The 24,612-nt window shown below is 37.9% G+C and overlaps 6 protein-coding genes across 6 annotated transcripts in view; 1 reads left to right on the forward strand and 5 right to left on the reverse strand.

Annotated features, from left to right (window-relative positions):
- Window positions 1-2,144, forward strand: part of CBG08033 — a gene marked incomplete at both ends in the record, with an annotated part of 3,247 nt that extends 1,103 nt beyond the window's left edge. The window contains 5 exons of the mRNA XM_045241543.1: window positions 406-533; window positions 1,211-1,472; window positions 1,518-1,662; window positions 1,932-2,030; window positions 2,084-2,144. Coding sequence (XP_045093639.1) covers window positions 406-533; window positions 1,211-1,472; window positions 1,518-1,662; window positions 1,932-2,030; window positions 2,084-2,144 — 695 coding nt within the window. The remainder of the gene's footprint in view (window positions 1-405; window positions 534-1,210; window positions 1,473-1,517; window positions 1,663-1,931; window positions 2,031-2,083) is intronic.
- Window positions 2,145-3,424: 1,280 nt separating this feature from the next.
- Cbr-aex-6 lies at window positions 3,425-6,401 on the reverse strand (the record flags this gene model as incomplete). Its single annotated transcript, XM_002646103.1, has 5 exons — window positions 3,425-3,614; window positions 4,780-5,007; window positions 6,039-6,121; window positions 6,204-6,278; window positions 6,330-6,401. 5 exons carry the CDS (start codon window positions 6,399-6,401, stop codon window positions 3,425-3,427), a joined length of 648 nt encoding a protein of 215 aa, XP_002646149.1.
- Window positions 6,402-9,061: 2,660 nt separating this feature from the next.
- On the reverse strand, window positions 9,062-15,063 carry Cbr-vars-2 (the record flags this gene model as incomplete). The annotated part of the gene is made up of 8 exons (XM_045241544.1): window positions 9,062-9,130; window positions 9,179-9,304; window positions 9,749-9,978; window positions 10,371-10,673; window positions 11,301-11,871; window positions 12,197-13,299; window positions 14,078-14,759; window positions 14,920-15,063. 8 exons carry the CDS (start codon window positions 15,061-15,063, stop codon window positions 9,062-9,064), a joined length of 3,228 nt encoding a protein of 1,075 aa, XP_045093640.1.
- A 693-nt stretch (window positions 15,064-15,756) lies between these two features.
- On the reverse strand, window positions 15,757-16,954 carry Cbr-ubc-14 (the record flags this gene model as incomplete). The annotated part of the gene is made up of 4 exons (XM_002646105.1): window positions 15,757-15,884; window positions 15,935-16,133; window positions 16,719-16,861; window positions 16,912-16,954. 4 exons carry the CDS (start codon window positions 16,952-16,954, stop codon window positions 15,757-15,759), a joined length of 513 nt encoding a protein of 170 aa, XP_002646151.1.
- A 253-nt stretch (window positions 16,955-17,207) lies between these two features.
- Cbr-gpi-1 lies at window positions 17,208-20,742 on the reverse strand (the record flags this gene model as incomplete). Its single annotated transcript, XM_002646106.1, has 4 exons — window positions 17,208-17,331; window positions 18,031-18,626; window positions 19,142-19,961; window positions 20,624-20,742. 4 exons carry the CDS (start codon window positions 20,740-20,742, stop codon window positions 17,208-17,210), a joined length of 1,659 nt encoding a protein of 552 aa, XP_002646152.1.
- Window positions 20,743-22,005: 1,263 nt separating this feature from the next.
- The window catches only part of CBG08038, a gene marked incomplete at both ends in the record, with an annotated part of 3,877 nt that continues 1,270 nt past the window's right edge, over window positions 22,006-24,612 (reverse strand). Inside the window, 4 exons of the mRNA XM_002646107.1 lie at window positions 22,006-22,287; window positions 22,692-23,120; window positions 23,270-23,364; window positions 23,431-23,532. Coding sequence (XP_002646153.1) covers window positions 22,006-22,287; window positions 22,692-23,120; window positions 23,270-23,364; window positions 23,431-23,532 — 908 coding nt within the window. The remainder of the gene's footprint in view (window positions 22,288-22,691; window positions 23,121-23,269; window positions 23,365-23,430; window positions 23,533-24,612) is intronic.

Consider the following 24,612-nt stretch of genomic DNA (forward strand, 5'->3'; position numbering starts at 1 on the left):
GGAATTCAGCCGAGATACAGCGATTTGAAGATTTACTGAGGCTAAGCGACTACAAACTACACGTTTCGATTAGCCTCAGTAAAAACTTCTAATCGCTGTATCTGGGCTCATTCTCAACCGTTTTCAATGATTTTTGGCTCAAAATTTTCAGAATTTTTGGTTTTTTGAATTGAAAAAATTAAAAATAGAGAAAAAAAGCAAAATTTTGAGCTAAAAAACCGTCAAAATTGATAGGAAATAAGCCGAGATACAGCGATTTGAAGGTTTTACTGAGGCTAAGCGACTACACACTACATTTTTCAGTTAGCCTCAGGAAAAACTTAAAATCGCTGTATCTCGGTTCGTTCTCAACCGATTTTTATGATTTTTGGCTCAGAATTCTTAGAATTTATTTGTATTTTTCAGGAGAAGAATCAATTCCAATCACCTACAATGTAAAAATCATCCGAGATGGTCGGAATTTCGCAATCCGATATGTGGAAGCTGTACAACATGGAAAAGTGATTCATTTGGCGGAGTTTTCATTGCAAAAGGTATGAGCAGCCCACTAGAATTAATTTTATATCATTTTGAAGAACTTTTCAAGATCTACATTATAAAATTTAGCTGGGCCAAAAATATCAATTTTGAAAAGAGTTATGAACCGCGCCGTTGGGCATGCCTCCTCGAAGAACGGCACCATCCATCGGAGAAGAAAGGTTGGCTAGCGGCGCAAAGCATAACTCCCTTCAAACTTTATATTTTTAGACAAGTTAGAAATGTAAAATGTAGGTTTTGAAAAGCTACAAAATGATATAAAATTTGTATACTTTCAAAATTCCACCATTGAGCACAAGAGTGATTCCAAGCTTAGAACGATTGAATAGACCCAAACGTTCTCTTGTACAACTCTGTAAACTAACAGTTGTCAGATTTTATACCGCTTTGAAGAAAATTTCAAATCCTATATTTTACTTTTTGAATCATTCAAGAATATAAACTTTGAAGGAAGTTCTGAAACTATGAATGTGGTCACAAAGCAGGAGCATGTATGTTCCGTTGTTTAGAACGTTTCTGGACAACATATCATAATTGTAAATTGACCAAATTTAATATCATTCTGAAGCAAAATTGAAATTCTATGTTTTGAATTTTAAATCATTTAAAAATATCGATTTGAAGGAAGTTATGACCCTTTTTCCAAAAATGTACCTATTTTTCAAAATTCCAGCTTGCCAGCGTCAAGGACACCTTCTCCCTGACTCCAGAATTCCCAACCCATGTTCCAGGCCCAGATGGTCTTATCAGCAACATCTCTGGGCGTCATCAAAAGGTAGCTGAAGGATTCGACGCTCGTGAATTACGGGGACAAGTCACCGAACGAATGGCACCAAGTCTAGAAATCCGACCAGCCGATTTGAATATGTTCCTTCATGGAACAGGTGGAATCAATCAGAAACAATATCTATGGATTAGGTATAAGATTCCTGTTGGTAAGAATTTTACTTTGTAGTCTTTTTAGTCTTTGTAGTTTTCAGATAAGACTGATTATATGCTGAGACATGCTACAATTGTGTACCTTTCTGATTTGGAGTTGGTTACAACTGGTGCATTGTGTTTTGATGATAAAATGTTCAAATTGCAAACTTCAATGGACCATTCTGCATGGATTCATCAGTATGAGTGAGTACACCATAGCCTAGGAATGAAGAAAATTCAAAAACTCGGCCATTGAAGCCCGCTCTGTTACGGCTGTGATAGGATGTTATACTTTAAGCTCAATTATCTCGGTTCCTATCAAAGATATTAAAAAATTTTTAACTGATAAAATGTTGCTGATACTGTGATAAAAATTTAATAAGTTGATAACTTTTTGATATCTGTTATAGGAACCAAGATAATTGAGCTTAAAATAAGCGTAAGTGTAAAAAAATTTCGCCGCTGAAATTCAGATTCGACATAAACGACTGGATACTGTATGAGCAAGAATGTGTGGCAAACTCGAACCATCGAAGTCTAATCCATGGAAGATTATGGTCCAGGGATGGAAAGTGGGTTTTTTTCTTCAAATGTTTGAAAAAATATCTGAAAACAAAATTTCCAGATTGATCATGTCAACATCCCAGGAAGCGCTGATTTACAAAGTTCAACCCAGTAAAATTTAATTTTTTATAATTTGTAATATTTTTGAATTTTTTATCTATTTATATGAATTTTTTATCTTCAAAAGTTGTTTTTAATCTTTTTTGTTCCTGAAGTTAAAAAAAACCTGTAATAGAAGGGCCCACACACTGTCAACATTAAGACAATTTATCTCGATTCCTGTGAAAGATATCAAAAAGAAGTTAACTGATAAAATGTAGCCGATATTATGATAAATATTTTATCAATTGACCACTTTTTGGTATCTTTTGAAGGAATTGAGATACATAAATTTAAAGGGACAGGTGCCCCCCCCCCCCCTTTGCCTCTCACCCCTCTGGAGGTTCGATTACTTTGAGCTCAATTATCTCGGTTCCTGTAAGAGATATCAAGATTTTTTTAACTGATAAAATGTTTTTCATAATGTCACCAATATTTTATCAGTTGACAACATTTTGATATCTTCCACAGAAATCGAGATATATGAGCTCAAAGTGAGGAGCTAAACCTTCTATTTCATTTTCTATAATTTTGTTTTCCAAATCTTTATCTATGTGGGATTTCTAGAAAATTCTAGAATTCTTAAATTATTATTCATCATCTGAAAATGAGAAAAAGGAGAAAAATATATAAATGAGATCTTTGAGAATTTTAAATTTTACATTACAGGAAAAAATTCAAGGAGAAGAGAAAAGAGAAGAGAAGATATGAGGACAGGGGAGAAATTTTAGATTTTTAGAGAGAGAAATAATATTATGCCAATTTTATAATTTTTTAAATCAAGAAGATGAAAAAAATTACAAAAAAACGGGTTTTTTCGGAAAGAAAAAATGGGAGATTTCGTGAGACGAGATTTTTAGAAGAAGGACTTTCGAAAAAACTTTTTAAACAAATCAAAAAATACAAAAAAATCCAGAAATTTTGAGCCAAAAATCATGAAAATCGGTTAAGAATGAGCCGAATTACAGCGATTTGAAGTTTTTTACTGAGGCTAACTGAGAAATGTAGTTTGTAGTTACTTGGCCTCAGTAAAAGCTTTCCTCTCGCATTGTGGAAGTTTACTGAGGCTAAGAAATTACAAACTACAGTTTTCATTTAGCCTCAGTAAACACTCCGGTTCGCCGTGCAAGTTGCCTTTACTGAGGCTTATGGATTTTTGTAGTTTGTAGTCTCAGCGTCAGTAAAATCTTCAAATCGCCGTATCTCGGCTCATTCTCAACCGTTTTTAATGATTCTTAGCTCAAAATTTTCAGAATTTTCTGCTTTTTTGCATAACAAAGTTCACGTAGTTCTAAAGAGTCCATTAGCAATTAGCGCAGTACGAAGTAGAGGCGTTTGGATCGCCATCCAAGCTGACACCACGGCATTCGGATAGTGGAAGAGATGACGTCTCGACGGATTGTTGAATTCTTTGCATCACCAAATCCAGAAGACAATCCACTGATTTCTCAACGTTCACTCCAGTGCATGCAGATGTCTCGAAGTATGGGAGTCTGGAAAATTTTTTTTTCTTTTTTTTGGTCCCTGAAGTCTTCACAAAAAAGGTTTCCAAGAACAACCATCAAGACAAATCCATCCATCAAATTCAAAAAAGGAGAATTCGTATTTTCCCTTTTTGACAAGTCTTGACCTGACAGGTCTCGGTAGTCGTGGGAACTAGAAAAATGAAATTTATGTGAAGTTCGACATTTTCTAAATAGTAGAACTGTACATGGTTTTATAGAACTTTTCAAAATCAAAATATTCCGTTTGAGATAATTCCGAAAGCTTGATTTTGAAAGGTGTTACAGTCGATTTAGCAATTATGGATAAAGCAAAAAAGCGCGCTTTAATTATTAGGTTATAACTTGATTCAAATTTGAGATTTCTTAATTAATCAAATTGTAAAATGTAGATCTTGAAATTCTCTACACATTTATATAAAATTCAACTAGATTCCATGAAAACATTTTTTCGGAGAAAGCACTGAAAAATCCAATTCTTCAGGAGTGTGCATGCTCTTTTGTTTTTTGCCATAACTTTTTTTGCCATAACATTTTACTACCATTCTAATTAGCATACCTTTTTACATTTGATTTTAACCAATTCTATTAAGACCCATTTTCTTGCACGCCCTGCTTAGCCATTTATTTGACATTCGCGCCGCGCTGACTGTCTCTTCCATGGAAGAAAGCAAGAAAGCAAGAAAGCAAGCATAGCTCGCTTCTTTTAGAATCAAGGGTCTTGATTTTACTACCATTCGATTCAGCGTAATTTTTTACATTCAACCACATTTGACTAAGTTCAGTTTCGTATTTTTTGCTTGACTTGCTCAGCCATTAATCTGTCGCTAGCCGTGCTCAATAAAAGATCATCCAACCCCCCAACGTTGAACTCAAATATCTCGATTTCTGTGAGAGCTATCAAAAATCTGTCAACTGATAAAATGTTTATCATAATATCATCACTATTTTATTAGGTAACTAATTTTTGATACCTCTTAAAGGAACTGAGATAATTGAGCTCAAAGCTAACGCTTTAAGTGGGCTTCTATTAGAGGAAATGCGGTATTGCTTCTTTGCGATAAATCAATCTTAACTCGCTTCATTTTTCAGTTGAAATTCTAATTTTACTACCATTAGAATCACCATGACTTTTTACATCTAACCATATACTAACCCCAACTGATCAGCCAACTGTTTGGCTCTGGCGGTGCTGACTTGTCGTCGATTCTCCAAATCTCCCTTATTTCCGCAGATAATGATATCTGGCTGCTCACAGTAAGCATGCACTTTGAGTTGTGACAACCAATCTCTGATGTTCAAAAACGATTGCTCATTGGTAATGTCGAAGATCAGAATGAATCCCATCGCGTCGCGGAAGAAGGCAGTGGTTAATGAACGGAATCTGAAAGGCTTTTCTGTGAAAAATAGTATTTTTTTGGGGGGGGGGGGGGGGGGAAACAATAATAATAATAAATTAATTATAGTGGTAACTATAGCTCCCTGGAGATCCTTTTCTTGTCTGGGTATCAAAAATCTAGATCAAAAATCTTCAAATTTTTTAAACTTTTTGTCTAGACAATGATAATTGTATAGGGGTGTCTAGACAATGGAAATTGTACCCTTTTTTGTAATCCTAAAAGTTCGGGAATTAAGAAAAAGTGCTAGCTATAGAATTTGGATGTTGGTCTGAGTGATTTTTGAAAAATCCAAGGAAGGTTTTATCCCAAAAAATCGAAATTTTTCTATTAGAACTATCGAAACTTTATTGAGCTAATAAAAAAAGCAAAAAAATCCAGAAATTTTGAGCTAAAAATCACCAAAAACAGCTTAGAATGAGCTTACAGAGTTTTGAAGTTTTTACTGAGGCTAACAGACTACAAACTACAAAAGCTTTTTAAGCCTCAGTAAGCGTCCAAGTTGCGCGAGAGAAGTTTTACGGAGGCTAACTGATACCTGTAGTTTGTAGTCTCTTAGCCTCAGTGAAATCTTCAAATCGCTGTATCTCGGCTCATTCTCAACCGATTTTTATGATTTTTAGCTCAAAATGTTTGGAATTTTTCTGTATTTTTTATTTTTAGTAAAATCGTTTAAAAGTTTTACCGAGTGGTTTTGAGAAATTAAAGAAGTTTTATCTTAAAAAATCAAAATTTTCGGATTTTTTACATAATTATATTTCACCCAATAAAGCAAAAACGTACAAAATTTTTGAGCCAAAAATCATCAAAAACCGCCTAGAGTGAGCCGAGATACGGCGAGTTAAAGATTTTACTGAGGCCAAGTAACTACAAACTACATTTCTCAGTTAGCCTCAGTAAAACTTTAAATCGGTGTATCTCGGCTCATTCTCAACCGATTTCAATGATTTTTGGCTCAAAAATTCTGGAATTTTCAGTATTTTTTAATGTTTGTAGTTTGTAGTTTGAAATGTTTTACCTTTCCTGTCCAGCCGTATCCCACAACTGCAGCAACACACGCTGACCACGCCCACCGAATCCGCCTTTGGCACTTTTGTAGACCTGAAAAGCGCGGGAAATTTGAATTTTTCGAAAAAATTTTTGAATCTTTAAGCCAAAAATTTTAGAAATTTCTAATTCTTACCACTTTTTTCTCCTTGAAATCAATTCCAACAGTCGAGATGAACTGTCCATTGAAGGAGTTGTCCGTGTAGCGATGCTATAAATTTTTTTTAGAAAATTTCAAATTCCCGCCAAGCCGAGAACTCACCAAGAAGCTCGTTTTACCGACACCCGAGTCGCCGAGCGCCAGAAATTTGATCAGATAGTCGTAGTCACCCATTCGCTCACCTTAATTGGCATCAAATTTATTTTTTTTAGGGAAAAATAAAGAAAAATGAGATCTCATTAGTCAAAAAACGGGAAAAAACTGGCTCCGCCCACTGCCTCCTCTTGAAGTCAATCCAATTTGTTGGTCTTCTAGTCTCCTTGTGAGCACTAATTCGATCGGGAATTAGAGAGCATGGGAAGTGGAGAGGGTGTAGAGAAACAAGAGAAAAGGAGAGAGAGAGAAAATTATGGAAATGTCAGGTGACATATTTTGTAAGGGTTGCAATTCTTTTTAAAGTGCTCAGATTTTTATGAAACTTATACAGAATTATAGGGAATCTCTTCTAGATTATTTTTCAATTTTAATTTTTAAAAAAATCACAAGTTTAAAAGGATTTGTGGACCTTCAAAAAATGAAGCTTAAATTTTTTAAAATTTTAAGTGCGTTTTCTTTAACGCTAAATATCTAGCTTATTGTAGAAGATAGCAAACAGTTGTCCACTACAAAAATGTGAAAAATTGAATTTTACACATTTTATTAGTTAACAACTTCTTGATAGCTATAATAGGAACTGAGATAATCTAGGTTAAAGCTATTACACCCTTTAGCGCGCCAACAGGAGGAGGAGGCGCGCGCTCCTCAACAGTACTTTTTGTAAAAGACCACACCTCCGTTCCTGACAACGTTACCAAAAATTGGTCAACTATAAAAATGTGTAAAATTTAATTATGCGCATTTTATTAGTTGGATACTTTTTTCTATATATCATAGGAAACATGATAATGTAGATCAAAAAAGCGTCCTTTCAGAAAGGGAGGGGAGGCGGCGCCACAAAAGTAGTGGCTCTTTGAAGTACCGTATCTCAGCTACAAGGAATGCTATCAAAAAGTAGTTAACTAATAAAATGTGTAAAATTGAATTTTAAATGTTTTATTTGTAAACATCTTTCTGATAGCTATTACAGGAAACGAGATAATTAGAGGTAAAAAGGAGATAGGTTCAGGTGGAGGCTCTCGAAGACCTACGGCGCCTCGCTCACTTTAACGCTGATTATCTAGATTTCTGTAAAAGCTACCAAAAAATGATTAACTAATAAAATGTTTAAAATTAAATTTCCCGTAATATATTAATAAAAACTTTTTTGATAACTATCACAGAAAGCGAGATATATGCGCTTAAAGCAAAGCCATGATTCCTGCCTTTTATAGCTCCTTTGCTTGAGGTCCAATTATCTCGGCTCTCATAAAAGCTAGCAATAAATGTTTAACTAATAAAATGTGTGAAATAAAATTTCCCATATTTTTCTAGTTATCACTTTTTCGATAGCTACCATAGGAACTGAGATAATCGAGCCAAACAAATGAAGAGGAAAGTCAAACGGTAAAAAGCTAGAAAAAAGAGGGAAGCGGAGGAGAGCTACAGCTCTCTGGGAAAAAAATAAAACGAGAGCTTTTTCCCTTCTCCTGACGTCTTCTTCTTCTTCTACTAGTAGTCGTCCCTCTCTCTCACGGAGCCCCCCGATCGATTCTCCGCCCTTTTTTGGCGTGGAGCAGAAGAGAAGAAGGCTCTCTCCTCTTCTCCTCCATTTCTTTATTATTTAGTCGTATATTTCGCGTTTTTCTTGGTCTTCTCTCTCTCTCTCTCTCTCTCTCTCTCTTTTTTCCCTGCAAGCAGAAGAGAGAGAGAGAGAGAGAGAGAGAGAGAGACGCAGAGAAATGAGAGACACCGCTTCTAAGGAGCCAGGGGAAAACGCGAAAAAAAAGAGGAAATTTTCGAAATGGAGAGTAACGGGAAATAGCGGGGGCTGGCTGTCGCCCATGCGCCTTTAAAAAATTCCCATCTCTCTCCCAGAGAGCCCCGAATAATTCATTCCCTTTTTAGCGACTTCTCCAAGATCTCGTGCCAGGAATCCCAAGGTTTACTAAGGCTTAGAGACTACAAACTACAAAAATTGCAATAAAAACGAACAAAAACCAGCGATTTTGAGCCTTTTTAGAGCGTTTTGAATTTTTTACTGAGGCTAAGCACTACAAACTACAGAATTCTTCTAAGCCTCAGTAAACGTCTAAGGCGCGCGAAAAGAAGCTTTACTGAGGCTAAGGGACTACAAACTACAAAATTTCCTGAGCCTTAGTAAAAATCAACTCTTAGATTTTTTTTTACTACAAACTACAAAAGCCTTCTTAGCCTCAGTAAAAACTTAAAAATGAGCCAAAAATGGGTTTTTTGGGTTTGTTTTTCACATTCTTTGCTGGGCAAATTAGCCAATCGGGGAAGGAACAGGAAATATAATTATTTATTATATGTTTTTAAAGGGGGAAAGGAAGGAACACAAAAAACCGAAAATTTTTTGGGGGGGGAAGTCTCAAAAATTGAGAAATTTCCTTTTAAAAAACAATGGGAAATATTTTTACCGCAAAAAAACCAAAAAAAGGGGAAAAATGGGAAAAAGAAGAGAGTGACAAAATGAGGGTGTGGTGGTGATAATAATATACCGCAGAGAAAGGGGAATCGATAAGAACAAAAAAGACGAGACAAACAATAAAATATTTGAAAAAAAAATAGTTTTTTGGGGAAGGGGTAGACTACAAACTACAAAAAAGAGGGAAAAAATTAATTAACAAAAACAAAAGTAAAGAGGGGAAAAGGACCGGAAATTAGAGAAAAAAAAATTAGTTGAGCGCTTTAAGCTGAGCAATCGCCGCCGTGATGTTCTCGATTTCCTTTTCCAGTGAGGCTTTCTGGAAGAAGAAATTTTTAGACTACAAAAACTACAAACTACACAGTACCTTCTCCTGATCACGGGCACGAATTCCAGACGGGACCTTTTGCTCGTAGTCGGCAGTGGATTGAATATCCGAGATCTTTTTCACCGAAATTTGATTCTTTTGCAGTTTGGCGCCGAGCTTTTCGATCTGGAAATTTGTAAATATACATTTTTACTGAGGCTAAGGGACTACAAACTACGAAAATTCCTAAGCCTCAGTAAACTTCCAAGTTGCGTGGGAAACGTTTTACTGGGGCTAACACACTACAAACTACAAACCCTTCTGAGCCTCAGTTAATGTCCAAGTTGCGTTTCAGAAGTTTTACTGAGGCTTAGACTACAAACTACAAAACTTCCCAAGCCTCAGTAAAAACTCAAAATTTTCAGTTTTTCATGATTTTTTGACTACAAACTACACAGTTTTGAACGCTTTTTCATGAATTTTCAGCCATTTCCAGTCAATTTCCTTTAAAAACCATCAAAAATTGAGTCAACCATCATGTTCAATGGTCGGAAATCGACTTTTCAGGCGTTTTTCGACATATTTCCGGTCTAAAATCACGAAAAATTGACATTAATTGATGAGACCAACGAATTTTGACTCATTCTGACCCACCTCCTTGACAGTATCGATGATCCCAGTGAGATTGATATAGACTTGACAACGAGATCCACATGCAATGTGGGCGGAACCTTTCTCAATTTTGTCGCTCTCGCTTTTCGCCAAAATTGTGACACTCTTGCTCCATGTCAACGTGGCAATCACATCGGACAGATCGTTGAGCATCGATTGATCGTCGGCGGTTTCGGCGAGGATTTGGACTGGAAAATGAGGATTTTCAGGATTTTAGGGTTATTTTTGGCTTATTTAGAGTTTTTGGGACATTTTTAGGTCGAAAATAGGCTGAAAATGACATTTTCTCTGAGATTTTGGGATCGTTTCGGTCGCTTTTAGGTCTTAAAAGCCGGGAAAATAACTTTTGACTATTTTTGCCTCTTTTTTAATGAGATTTTGGGGCGTTTTAGGTTGCTTTTCGGAAGTTTTAGGGATTTTAGGTTCTAAAAGGCCGGGAAAATAATTTAAGACTATACTTTAAAGCTTTTTCAAGTCAAAAAGAGGATCAAAATAACATTCTTTATCAATTTTTTGGCTCTAAAACGCTGGAAAATCGACTTTTGGCCATTTTCAGACCCATTTTCGAATCGAAACTCACTAGTAATCTTGGTTCTCGCTGTCAAATCATAATCAGCTCTCAGAGATCTGACTTTTCCGACGACCTCCTTAGCGAATTCAAATGCGGCCTCCAGCTTATCATTCTGATACTTCTCGTATCTCTCTGTCAATGGATACTGAGCAACCATGATCGATGGAGCCGAGTAATCAGAATCAGCGAGACGTGGCAGCCGTTGCCAAAGTTCTTCCGAGATGAATGGCATCAGTGGGGAGATCAGACGGAGACCAGTGTCAACGCACAGGTGGAGGACGGAGATGGCGATTTGGCGGAGGGTTGGGTTGTCTGGAATTTCAGATATTTTAAGAGTTGAAATTATTGGTTTTTCAGCTATTTTTGAAGATCCTTTTTCGATTACCACGAATTTTTTTTGCTGAAATTTGTTGTTCGCGAAGATCACTGTAGGTTACTGTAGAGATTTTTCTGCATTTTGACGTGGAGAAAAAACACTACAAAATACAAGGTTTTCTACAGTAATCTACAGTAATCACGAACACTGGTCCATCAAACTTCAGACTAAAAATGACGGAAAAATCGAAAAATAATCTTCAAAAATAGCTGAAAAACCTAAAAAGGTCTAAAAATTTTGCAAAAAAATCGGAGAAAAAATCAATTTTGACTCTCGAAAATTCTCGAAAAAAATTGCTAATTTTTATAGGAAATATCAGTTTTTGTGTTCAAAATCGCGTTTTTTCAAGACTACAAACTACAAAAATCCTTCTAAGCCCTTAATCGAAAATTGGCTCAAACTGGCTCAAAAATTACTAAAAATCAGCATAAATTAGCCGGATTTGGTCCAAATATCTCTGAAAATCGGCATAACTTGGTCCAAAAGTTACAAAAAACTGCCTAAATAGTCAAAAATCGGCTCTTGAAGTTTGTAAATGTGCATTAAAATAAGAAATACCGTACCTCCATAGAGAACTGGCTTAATAGCCTCAATGTAGACATCACAGAAGTCGTACAACCAGAAATTGTAGGTAATAGACGTTGCCTGGGTGAAATTGTAGACCTTCAAAGTCTCATTGGTCTCCTTGACCGCCTTAGCTAGCTTCGAAAGAATCCACTTATCAGTGGGCGTGGCTTTGGATAAATCAATATTAAAAGTCGGCTTCTGCTCTGGTTTCTCATTGAATTGATTCAGAGAGAAACGGACGGCCTGCCAGATTTTATTACAGAAGAAACGGTATCCCTGGACACGAAGCACGTCCAAATTGATGTCTCTTCCTTGTGACGTGTAATTCAGAAGTGCGAAACGGAGAGCGTCGACTCCACACTCTGGAATTCCATCTGGATAGTCTCTGGCTTGTCCGGCTTTCGCGACGGCGATCTCCTTCTCATCGAGATTTCCGGAGAGGAGTTGGGCTTGGAGGCCTTCTAGGGTGACTCCACGGATGACGTCGAGAGGGTCGATGACGTTGCCGAGGGATTTGGACATTTTACGACCATGAGCGTCACGGATCATTGCGTGGAGGAGGATCTCCTGGAAGAAAACCAATGAACATTTTGAGATGGCTATTTAAAGGGCTTACAGGCCAATTTTAGGTATATGTAAGGCTTTTCTAGGCCATTTTAAGGCTTGTCTAGGTCATTTTAAGGCATTTGGAGGTCATTTTAAGGCATTTGGAGGTCATTTTAAGGCGTTTCTAGGTCATTTTAGGCTTATGTATGCTATTTCAAGGCTTTTCTAGGTCACTTTAAGGCGTTTCTAGGTCATTTTAAAGCGTTTCTAGATCATTTAAGACCTGAAAATGACCCAAAATCAATTGAAAAGATATGATTTCGCATATCTTTTTGATACTTCCAGCTTTTTTCAAAATCCTAACCCCTTTAATTACCTTAAACGGCAACTTTCCAGTCAACTCCTGCGCCATAAACACCATTCTCGCGACCCAGAAGAACAGAATATCGTGTCCAGTCTCCAGCACAGCCGACGGGAAGAACAAATCCATATCCTTGGTGTTATCAGGCCATCCAAACACGGCAAACGGCCACATTCCAGACGAGAACCACGTGTCCAACACATCCTCATCCCATTTTAGCTGAATCAAGTCTTCTGCCACCTGGAACTTCTTCGCCGCCTTCTGACGAGCCTCCTCCTCGGTTTTCGCCGAAACCCAATACTCCTCCTCTGCCAGTGGTTGCTCCCGTTTGTCAGTAAAACTGACATAGTACGCAGGGATACGGTGTCCCCACCAGAGTTGTCTAGAGATGCACCAATCTCTGCTGGATTCCAACCAACGGTTCCACGTGGCTTTATGGAATTCCGGAATGATTTGAAGGTCGCCATTGGCAACAGCGGACATGGCTTTCTCAGCCATATGGTCGCATTTTACGTACCACTGAGGCTTGAGGATAGGTTCAATGACATCTTTAGATCTAGAGCAAGTTGGGACCACCATTGGATTGTCCTCTTTTCCTCTGTAGAGACCCTTGGCTTTCAGAGCTTCAATAACAGCGTTTCTGGCGTCGAAACGCTTCATTCCTGAGAATTCTCCACAGCCATTAGAGATCAATCCATCATCAGTGATACAGTTATGGAATGGAAGCTTTTGACGCATTCCAACCTCGTAATCGTTGTGATCGTGGGCTGGAGTAATTTTGACGGCTCCTGTACCGAATTCCATTTCAACAAAGCTATCGGCGAAGATCGGAAGTTCTCTAGAAGCGATGAATGGATGGATGCACTTCTTTCCGACGAGATGCTTGTAGCGTTGGTCGTCTGGATGAACGGCGATTCCAGAATCTCCGAGCATGGTTTCGATACGAGTCGTGGAGACGACGATCTCTTCGTCGGATCCTTCGATTTTGTAGGCGAAGGAGTTTAAGACACCGAATTCGATTTTCTGGTCGTAGCCAGGGACAGCGATCAGGGTGGATCCAGTGAGCTCCTTCTTGTCGACTTCGATGTCTGAAATATTTTGTTGTTTGTGGTTTGTAGTCTATTTTTCTAGAGAAAATCCAATTTTTTTTCGATTATTTGCATAATTTTCAGGCCTTTTTATGGTTTTTAGCTATGTTTGAAGATTTTTTTCCCGAATTTTTGTCTGAAATTCGATAGAACGATGTTCGTGAGGATTACTGTAGATTTTTCGCAAACACAATCACGTTAAAATGCAGATTGAAATATGCAAAAAACTACAGTAATCTACAGTAATCTTCGGGAACCCCATTCCGTTAAATTTTCAGACAAAAAATGCCGGAAAAATCGAAAAAGAATCTTCAAAAATCGCTGAAAACCCTAAAAAGGTCTAAAAATTTTGCAAAAAATCGAAGAAAAAATCAATTTTGAAATTCGAAAAATCGCTAATTTTTCAGAATTTTCATAGTAATATTTGGCGGGAATTCGAAAAAAGCAAAGTCGAAAATTGTAGTTTGTAGTTTTCGTAGTTAGAAAAAAGCATAATTTTCAAAGCAAAAATGGCTCAAAAACAAGCCAACAAAGCGGCGAAACGGGATTTTTCAGAAATTTTGTAGTTTGCAGTCAGTTTTTCGAGTTTTTGCGAGATCTAAAATGCTTCGTTTGGGTTCTAACACCCCAATATTTCAAATTTTTGATTTTTAAATTTTTTTGAAAGCGTTCTAAGCAATTTCCGAGGTGGAAATTCCGACAATTACGGGATTAGATTCCAGATTCCAAAGCCGAAAATTGTTTCAAAAATGTAGTTTGTAGTCTCCCCCAAACCAACCTGAAATCGCAGATCTCAGCGCACAACTCCAGTTGACCAATCTATTAGATCTATAGATCGTTCCAGACTCATGCATCTGAATGAACGCTTCTGTAACAGCACGACACATCTTTGGATCCATTGTGAACACAGCACGGTCCCAATCAACAGAGGCTCCTAGCTTCCGGAATTGATCGTAGATCACATCTCCCTTCTCATTCTTCCAGTGCCAGACTTCTTGATTAAACCGGTCTCGACCCAAATCGTGGCGTGTCAATCCTCGCTCTCTTTTGAGCCGTTTCTCGACAACGACCTGGGTTGCGATTCCAGCATGATCACATCCTGGATTGAACAGCGTTCGTTTCCCATGCATTCTATTGAATCTGGTGATAGTATCCTCTACAGTAGTCGCAAGGGCATGACCGACGTGGAGGGTTCCTGTGACGTTTGGAGGTGGGATACAGATGGTGAACGACTCTGTATTGGAGCCTGGATTCAGCTTATCCACGTATTCAGGCTTGAAATAGCCCTCTTTCTCCCACCAGGAGTACCAGGCGGACTCGACGTAGCTTGGGGAGTAGGCCGAGGGGATTTCCGAGGAGATATCCTTTTTTTGGCCGGGGGTAGTGGTGTCTACTGGGATAGCATTTGCGGTTGGGTCTTTTTTGGCCTTGGTCTGCAAGATTAATGTAGTTTGTAGTTTCTGAAGGTTAGCAGTTCAAAATAGGTGGAAAATTCCGCTTTCCAGCAATTTTGAATATTTTGAGAGCGAATTTTGAAGAGTTTGGAGATTAAAAGTGTCAAAAATGGAAATTTTCCGATTTATCGAATTTTCCTTTTTTTTTCAAAATTCAAATTTCTACCTCTTTAGCCGGCTTATCACTGGCTGCCGCTTTGGCCTTCTGCTCGGCGAGCTTCTTCTGCTTCTCCTCGAATTTGGCGATTTTCGCCGCCTTCTCCGCCTCCTTCTTCAGCTCCTTCTCAGTTTTGGGTTTGGCGTCAGCCATTTTCTTATAGAATTACCTGAAATTTTGGAATTTCAGGCCTTAAAAGCGGGGAATGCGGAAGGAAAACTTAGAGAACAAAATCTGAAATTTCGAAAAAAATTTTTTTTTTGAATTTTGAGATTTAAGTTTTCACATCCTAAAATTTGAGAAGATGCCTGTTTCCTTCGTGGGAATGTCTTAAAAAATCAATATTTTAGATCTTGAATTTCATATTTTCAGAAAAATTAGAAAGCAAAACTTCAAATTTAGGTCAAAAATAAGAAATTAAACTTTGCAAAAATGCAAAAAAAAAATTAAATTTTCCAGGGTATGCAATTGCGCGTCACGGTGTTTGTGCATCGAATCTGACGACAATTGCAGACTCAGTGGAAGCTGTGGAGCCTAAAAGTTCTAAAAATTAAAGAAAAAGCCCAAAATTGCTTGCTGAAAATGCAATTTCAGAATATTGAAAAATGAAAATTCAAATTTCCCAGAGTTGAATTATCCTCCAGGGGAGATTGCTTTTAATATATTTTTCGAATTTCGCAATTTCTGGCTTTCCGAGTCATATTGCGTCAGATTGGCAGCAAGCAGCGCCGGACAGCGTATAAACAAATGTGTGTCGTCACTCAGAATAGAATACAAACTAGAAACAGTCAATATAAATTAAAATATTTTATTGTAAATACAGAAAAGACGAAATTCACAGAAAAATTAAACTTCCGAAGCTGGAAGACACAGAGTCTTGCGGACCAGCGCGTCGGCAGTCTTCTCGAATTGTGCACGATCCTCACGCCACATCTTGGCAGCGTTCACATTTGCAGGCGACTCGTCGTTGGGTTCTGGAACATTTGAAATTTGGAATTAACTAATTTTTAAAATTTTAACTCACCAGCTAGCATGCTAACCACACTCAACAGAATCTTCTCAATGGATTGAACCGGGCTCCAGCGTTCGTTGGACGATTCGTAGCCGGTTGGATCGTCTCCAGGAGCGTGGAGAATCGAGATGCACACACGACCGTCTGGATAGATGTTTGGATGGAAGATTCCACATGTGAATCGCATCTTGGGCGGAGATAGAGGGTAGTCCTGGAAAAAGGGATATTTTGAGCTAAAAATCAAGAAAATCCGTAGCAAATGAGTTAAAATAGAGCGTTTTTAGTTTTTTACTGAGGCTTAGAAAATTTTGTAGTTTGTAGTCACTTAGCCTCAAGGAACGCGCCTCAAGTTACTGAGGCTTAGAAACTACAAACTACATTTTTCAGTTAGCCTCAGTAAAACTTTCAATACGCTGTATCTCGGCTCATTCTCAACCGCTTTCAACGATTTTTAGCTCAAAAATATCGGAATTTGTAGTTTGTAGTTTCTTGAACCACTTTTAATGAGTCTTAGAAACTACACACTACAAAAAAAACGAGCAAAAAGTCATGAAAATTCACTGAAAATGAGCAAAAATGGAGTGGTTCTAGTTTTTACTGAGGCTAAGGGATTTTTGTAGTTTGTAGTCACTGAGCCTCAATAAACGCGCACGCTGTTTTACTGAGGCTAAGTGACTAAAAACTACATTTGTCAGTTAGCCTCAGTAAAATCTTAAAATTGCTGTATTTCGGCTCATTTTCAACCGTTTTCCACGATTGTTAGCTCAAAATTTCTAGAATTTTTTGTAGTTTGTACCTGTGGAAAAGTGATACGTGCCGGAAAGACGCCGTTGGCGAAGCACGTCTCCTCTGGTCCAGTGATAAGGCATTCCCACTCGAAAAAGTTGTCCTCGTCGATCGGCGCCGCGATAATTCCCTCTGGAGGACGTGTGGTGAGCTCTAGAAGGGTGAAAATTGTAGTTTCTAGTTTAGCCACGTGGCATATCTACCTTTGTACTCTGTCATGAGTCTTTTCAGCGCGTATCCAGCCATTTTAGTATCTAAAAACCCAATTTTTTGTTAATTTTTGTTAATTTCTCTAATTCGATAATTAAAATTGGCACTGCAACCGTCAATTTAATAGAAGAAACCGAAAAAAATGCAATCAATTTATTTCAAACGACTACAAACTACATTTTCATTTATACATTTTCTAAAGAAACGGGCGGTGCAAATAAAAAACAGTGAAACGAGAGACTAGAAGTTTCAGGAGAGACGCAGACATTGAAGGGAAAATGGAATAATTTTATGCATTGTTATTCTTGATAAAAGCGATGAGTCCATTAGTAGACGCGTCGTGTGTGGTGACCTTGTCAGCTGATGCCAATTCCGGTTGGATAACCTTTGCCAGTTGCTTTCCGAGTTCCACACTGCAAAAATGTTGTAGTTTGTAGTGAAAATGTGGAAAAAAAATGAAAAAAAAACTGTTGAAAATGAGCCGAGAAAGAGCGTTTTTGACATTTTACTGAGTCTTAGAGACTACAAACTACACAAAACTCAAAGTTTTCAAAAAAAAAATGGAAGAAAAACGAGCTAAAACGGGCGATTTTAAGCGTTTCGAAGTTTACTGAGTCTAACTGACTACAAAATACAGAAGGTGCCTCAGTGAAGAAAAACGCAACGTGAAACGTGGAATTTCAAAAAAAAAAAGCCAAATTACGCGATGACACGTGTATTTTTTTACTGAGGCTTAGTGACTACAAACTACAAAAACTCCTAAGCCTCAGTAAAGAAAAATTACTGCGTGAAATGTGGAATTTTCGGGAAAAAAACCGAAACATCACGTGGATTGTTTTTACTGAGGCTAACTGACTACAAACTACAAAAAGTTCTAAGCCTCAGTAAAGAAAAAATTGCGTGAAACGTGGAATTTCCTTTTAAAAATCGGAAAATTACGTGAGAAATTACACATGGATTTTTACTGAGGCGTCGTGACTACAAACTACAAAAAACCTCTAAGCCTCAGTAAAACTTGAAAACCCTCTAACTCGGCTCATTCTCATCCGTTTTTGATGGTTTTTGGCTTAAAGTCTAGCGATTTCCTTTCTCATTTCAATATCAGTACGTACCCCCACTGATCAAAACTGCAAATGTCCCAAATGATGCCCTGAACAAAGATCTTATGCTCGTAGAAGGCAATAAGCGATCCCAAGGTGAATGGAGTGACGATTGGAAGTACGATAGAAGTGGTTGGCTTATTTCCCTCAAATACTTTGTGTGGAAGAATCTTGGCGATCGATTCAGCGGACATTCCAGATGCTTTGAGTTCCTCCTCAGCCACCGCAGCGGTTTTTCCCTTCATCAGCGCCTCAGACTGAGCGAGGAAGTTGGCAAGAAGGATTTGATGATGTAGTCCATTTCTAATCGGGTTTAAAGTGCGAACTGGGGCGATGAAATCAGCTGGAATGAGACGAGTTCCTTGATGAATCAACTGGTAGAAGGCGTGTTGTCCATTGGTTCCTGGCTCTCCCCAAACGATTGGACCAGTCGAATAGTCGACACGTGTTCCATGGCGAGTCACAAACTTTCCGTTACTCTCCATATCTCCTTGCTGGAAGTAGGCGGCGAATCGATGCATATATTGGTCGTATGGAAGAAGAGCATGAGTCTCCGCACCGTAGACATTGTTGTAGAGCACACCGATCATGGCAAGGATCACTGGGATCTGCAAAAAGAGCATTTTCAAAAAATTCGCTTGACATTATCGAAATTTTGAGCTAAAAACCATAAAAACGGAAGAAAACGAACCGAGTTACAGCGATTTGAAATTTTTACTTAGGCTTAGGAAATTTTGTAGTTTGTAGTCTGGATTTTTAGAGAGCTGCAAATTTGATTAACTTCTTGCCGAAGATGATGAAAAACGGTTGAGAAATAGTCATTTATAGCGTTTTTTTTTACTGAGGCTTAGGAAATTTTGTAGTTTGTAGTGTTAGCCTCAGTAAAAAAATCCACGTGTCATCACGTAATTTCGTTTTTTTTTTGGCCGAAACCGTTTTTTTTCCAGAAAATTCCACGTTTCACGCAATTATTTCTTTACTGAGGCTTAGAAACAACAAACTACAAAAATCCTAAGCCTCAGTAAAAATCGAAAACCATGTATCTCGGCTCATTTTCATCCGTTTTCAACGATTTTTAGCTCAAAAATTCTAGAATTTTGTCTAGAATTCCCGAAAGACTAACATTCTGTTCCAACGGAGTATTCACAAAGTGCTCATCAACAGCGAAAGCTCCATCCAACAGCTTCTCATAATTCTCGAAACCAATATGAACGGCAATCGAGAGTCCGATAGCCGACCACAACGAGTATCGTCCTCCAACCCAATCCCAGAATTCGAACATATTCTTCTCGTCAATTCCAAATTCCACTGCTTTTAGAACATTGGTGGAGAGGGCCACAAAGTGCTTAGCCACTGCCGCCGGGTCCCCAGCTTTTGACAAAAACCATTCCTTGGCAGTTTCAGCGTTGGTAATAGTTTCTTGAGTGGTAAATGTCTTCGATGCAATGATAAACAGGGTGGTTTCAGCGTTGAGCTTCTTTGTCACCTCTGCCACGTGGGTACCATCAACATTCGACACAAAATGAACGTTAGGTCCGATTTGGTAGTTTTTAAGGGATTCAGTAACCATAAGAGGTCCCAAATCGGATCCACCTATTCCGATATTCACTACATCGGTGATCTTTTTGCCGGTATATCCCGTCCATTGTCCGGAAATGATCTCATTGCAGAATTCTTTCATATGAGCCAAAACTCGATTCACATCTGGCATCACATCCTTCCCGTCGACCAGAATCGGCCGATTCGCGCGGTTGCGAAGTGCCACGTGGAGAACCGCACGATTCTCAGTGAAATTGATTTTTTCCGCTGAAAACATGGCGTCACGAGACTCTTCGACACCGCGGGACTTGGCGAGCTTCATGAGGAGCTGGAACGATTCGTCGGTGATTCGATTCTTCGAGAAATCGAACAGGAAATCGCCATCGGGAGTTTTGAAGTGGCGGCTGAAAGCATTTTTTGAAAACGATATTTTGTAGTTTGTAGTCTTTTTACTGTAAATTTGCCAAATTTTGCTCTAAAAATCGTTGAAAACGATTGAAAATGAACCAAGATACAGCGCTTTTAAGTTTTTACTGAGGCGAAGCGACCACAAATTACAAAAATCCCTTAGCCTCAGTAAAACTTCAAAGCGCTGTATCTCGGCTAATTTCAAACCGTTTTCAGTCATTTTTAGCTCACTTTGTCTGAAATTTTTTGTAGTTTGTGCTTTATGTTTTTTTCAGCTACAAAACACAAATAATTTCAGACAAAATAGCCTAAAAATGACTGAGAATGGTTGAAAATGAGTCGAGATACAGCGCTTTGAGGTTTTTACTGAGGCGTAGAAGATTTTGTAGCTTGTAGTGAACTAGCGTCAGTAAAACTTGGTTTTCGTTAAAAAGAGTTCCTGAGCTAAGTGACTACAAGCTACACCATTTCCTAAGCCTCAATAAAAACTTTAAATCGCCGTATCTCGGCTTATTTTGTATTGTATTGTATTGTATTTATTATATTGTATTATTTATATTATTTTATTATATTATTTTGTATTTATTTTCTACCGTTTTCAGTCATCTTTGGCTCAATTTTGCTGAAATTTTTTGTAGTTTGTAGCCATTCTACTCACGTGAATTTCTCAAAACGAGACTGATCCTTCTGGAACCAATCGAGCAGCTGAACGTCCTTCTCATTGGCTTCCACGTAATTCTTCAGATCGACGAACGCGGCGTCTTGAGTCAGAGACATGGCTGGAACTCCATTTTTAATTGAAATTAATGTTTTTTTTTCAATTGTTTAATAAAAATGTTGTTCTATTGGTGTCAAAAATGCCAAACATGTTTTGCTCTTGAAAACGTGCCGAATGCAAACAAAAAACGGCCGCAGGGGCAGAAGAGGGCCCTATTGATTTTCCGGGGAGAGAGGCGAGAATTAGAGAAATCAGAGAAAGAGCCAAAAAATGTTTTTTTTTGCAGAAAAATGGGTTTGTAAAGTTTTTTATACCTGAATTCTTGGAATCGCCCACGAAAAGTGCGCTCATCAGATCGGAAAGGTAGTTGAGCATGGTTTTTGTTTTGGAATTGTCTTTTTTCAAAAAAAAAAAGACCTTTTTTCAGAAAAAATCCAAGAAAAATGAACCAGAAGTCATCAAATCATCTGGTTTGATTTTTAAAAATCAAAACTTCGCGGCGTTTTTCTAAAAACTACAGTAGGATTGTTTTAAAGGCGCAAGCTCAAAATGCAAAAAGTTTTGCGAGTTACTGTAACAGAGTATGTTCTCGATTTTTCAGCGACTTTTTAGGTGATTTCTGGCTACATCACGCCATCATAGAATGTTTTTTATCAGGAAAACTCAGAGTTCGAGCCAAAAAATCGATAAACAAACCTCGGAAGTTTTTGTCAGCAGCCGTCGCAGTCATCATCAAAAATCAAATGAAGGCGATTAGAAGAGAAAGAAGAAGATGTTGTCATTCTTGTTTTTTTTTCTGCCTGTTTCATTTAATTCGGGCGGTGCGATCTATTTTTTGATGACAATGTCTGCGTCGTTTTTCTCTAGACAACAGAAAAGTGAAAGTGTCGGGAAAACAATACAGATTACATCGTATTATTTTATAGAAAGAAAAAAGAAACCGATAGAAATCACTGACGAATGGCTACTAACTACAAAAAATCCAGAAAATTCAAGCCAAAAATCACGGAAAACGGTTTAAAATGAACCAAAATAGAGAGCTTCTTGTTTTTACTGAGGCTAAGGAGTTTTGTAGTTTGTATTCTCTTAGACTCAGGAAACGCGCTTTCTGTTTCCTGAGGCCAAGTGACTACAAACTAGAAAACCTTGTCAGCCTCAGTAAAAACTTCAAAACGCTGTATCTCGCCTCATTTTCAACCGTTTTCAGTCATTTTTGGCTCAATTTTGCTGAAATTTTTTGCTCTAGATAGAAAACACCAAAAAATACCTCGTTTATTGAAAAAGAAACCGGAAAAAAAAACAAAAAAAAAGATAAAATTGCATTAAACATTAGAATTATTATCATCAACACAATCCTCCGCATCATTCTGATGATTCCCGAATCGTTCACACATCCCCAAGTACGTTTCCAGGTTCATTCCAGGCATGTCGAAATTTGAATTGGCGCGAACTACCAAATGAAGTAGCTGTTGAATGCTGACTTTGTGCATGGATTTTGTTGGGTATAACTGACACAAATGACAAATCAATTCGATTTGTTTATCCAGGTAGAGCTGCTCGCCGAGCTGAGCTCTCTCGTCGTCTGGCTCAGCGAATTGGAGGACCTGAAATTTAAATTTTAAAGTTTTTAAGGGCCAAATATCAAGACTATAAACTACAAAAAATACCAGTAAATAACAATTTTTAAGGAAAAACCGACGAAAAATGAGACATTCTGAAGAATTTCGAGCGATGTAGAACTTTTTACTGAGGCTTAGACTACAAACTACAAAAATCCTAAGCTTCAGTAAAAAGCTTTATCTTCGGATCTTTGATTTCTTTTTGTTTTTTATTGTCATTTGCATTAAAAAGGTTGAAAATATCAAATCTCTAAAAAACCAATGGTTCACTGAGGCTTAGACTACAAACTACAAAAAATCCTAAGCCTCAGTAAAACTTCAAAACGATTTTTCTTCATTTTTATACGAATCTACATGCTTCTCTGCACATTTTGACCTTCAATACACACCTGCTCCGCTGTAATAGTCCTAAAACTATTATCATTTTCATCCTTATACCGAATCGAAGGTTCCAGAACCATCACCCGATCAAATGTATTCCAGAAAATGGGTTGAATAATTCTATCCGATGGTTTTTCATATTTCTGGTCTTCTGGCTTCCTACGATACTCCAAACTCGACACAAAAACCGATCCAGTTTGATCGACAATTCTGGAAATCTCCAAAAACCAGTTCCACGATTCTCGACCCTCTCGATTCTCCAGAAATTTGATTAATCCCAAATCAATCAGTTTTCGAAAAACCACCAAATCATCAACCTTCGAAATTCTACCGGGGGTAATGTAGTTTTTGTAGTATTTCGGCAGAAAAACACAGGTCTTATGGCCACGAATCACAAAATTCATGATTACATCGAAGACCGCTTTGACAGGAAGATTCTGGAAAATTTGGATAAAATTAAATTTAGACTACAAACTACACGAGAAAGTACAGAAAATTTGATGTAAAAACCATTTTCAATTATGTTTTTTTGCTCATTTTTTTGTAGTTTGTAGTTTGTAAGCCTCAGTAAACAAAATAAGATTACCAAAATTTCCTGATAAATCGGCATTTCTGGTGCAATTCCATAGAATGGTTGTGGTGAATCGTCTGGCAAGGTGGCATTCAGAACAGCGACGCCGTCTGGAAAATTTCAATTTTTTTTGATTAATTAAAACAGTCTAATTAGCCCTAATTACCCACACTCACCAATTACTACTGGTCTCAGCATGACCAAACCCTTGTTTCCACTCCCCCGCCATGTCAAATTCGGTGGAAAATTCTCGAAATCCATCGCCACGGAGAGAGCTCCTGGAAAAAATACAGTATTTTATTTTTACTGAGGCTATTGTAGAATTAAAAAAAGTGGGACCTGGGAAGTTTCGCGGGCGGTTCCCGGTCAATTTTCGAGGCCTTGCCCCAGAAACACTACGGTAGTAAACGAAACTTATTTCTTTGAATTTAGTGGGATTTTCTGAACAAAATTTAGATTTCTTGGTAGGAAAATGATCGCTAGCATCTTTAGAATCTGTTTTTCATCAAAAAACCAAACTTAATTGCGAAAGTAGCTCGAACGAGCCGAAATTCTGAAATATAATGTTTTTGCCGCACTTTTTCGTAGATCAAAAAAAGCTACGCCTTTCAAATTTTCAGGTCCCACTTTTTTAAATTCGACAATAAGAGACTACAAACTACAAAAAAATTAGCAAAAAAATGTGCCAAAAATCATTAAAAACGGTTGAGAATGAGTCGGGATACGGCGATTTTAAATTTTTACTGAGGCTAATAATATTTTGTAGTTTGTAGGAAGTTAGCCTCAGTAAAAACCTCCCATGTTTTACTGACAAGGTTGTGAGGTTAAGAAACTACAAACTACAAAACCTGATAAGCCTCAGTAAAACCTTCAACTAGCCATATTTCGGCTCATTTTGCTCCGTTTTTGACGGTTTTTAGATCAAATTTTTGCAAATTTTCTGTACTTTCTCGTGTAGTTTGTAGTCTAAATTATTTTTTTATGGCTTTTTAAAGTTTTACTGAGGCTAAGGGATTTTCGTAGTTTGTAGTTTATAAGCCTCAGTAAACGCATACACAGGTGATTTGCGAACAATCCGTTACGGACGCTCCGCGTTCGCGCGCGGTTGAAATAGGAACCGCATACGGACCGTGCGCGAACCTTTTTTAGTAAATAGCAGTACATTATTCGGATTGATCCGTATTCTGTCCGTTCGCGAGCTCCGTATCCGATCCGATTGCGAATCATGACCAAACGGATCCGTTTGCGAACTCAATAAAACATTTGATTCGCAATAGGATCCGTTTAGTCATGATTCGCAATCGGATCGGATACGGAGCTCGCGAACGGACAGGATACGGATCAATCCGAATATGTAC

This window comes from Caenorhabditis briggsae (assembly GCF_000004555.2).
Source record: "Caenorhabditis briggsae complete genome, chrI, whole genome shotgun sequence".
NCBI lineage: Eukaryota > Metazoa > Nematoda > Chromadorea > Rhabditida > Rhabditidae > Caenorhabditis > Caenorhabditis briggsae.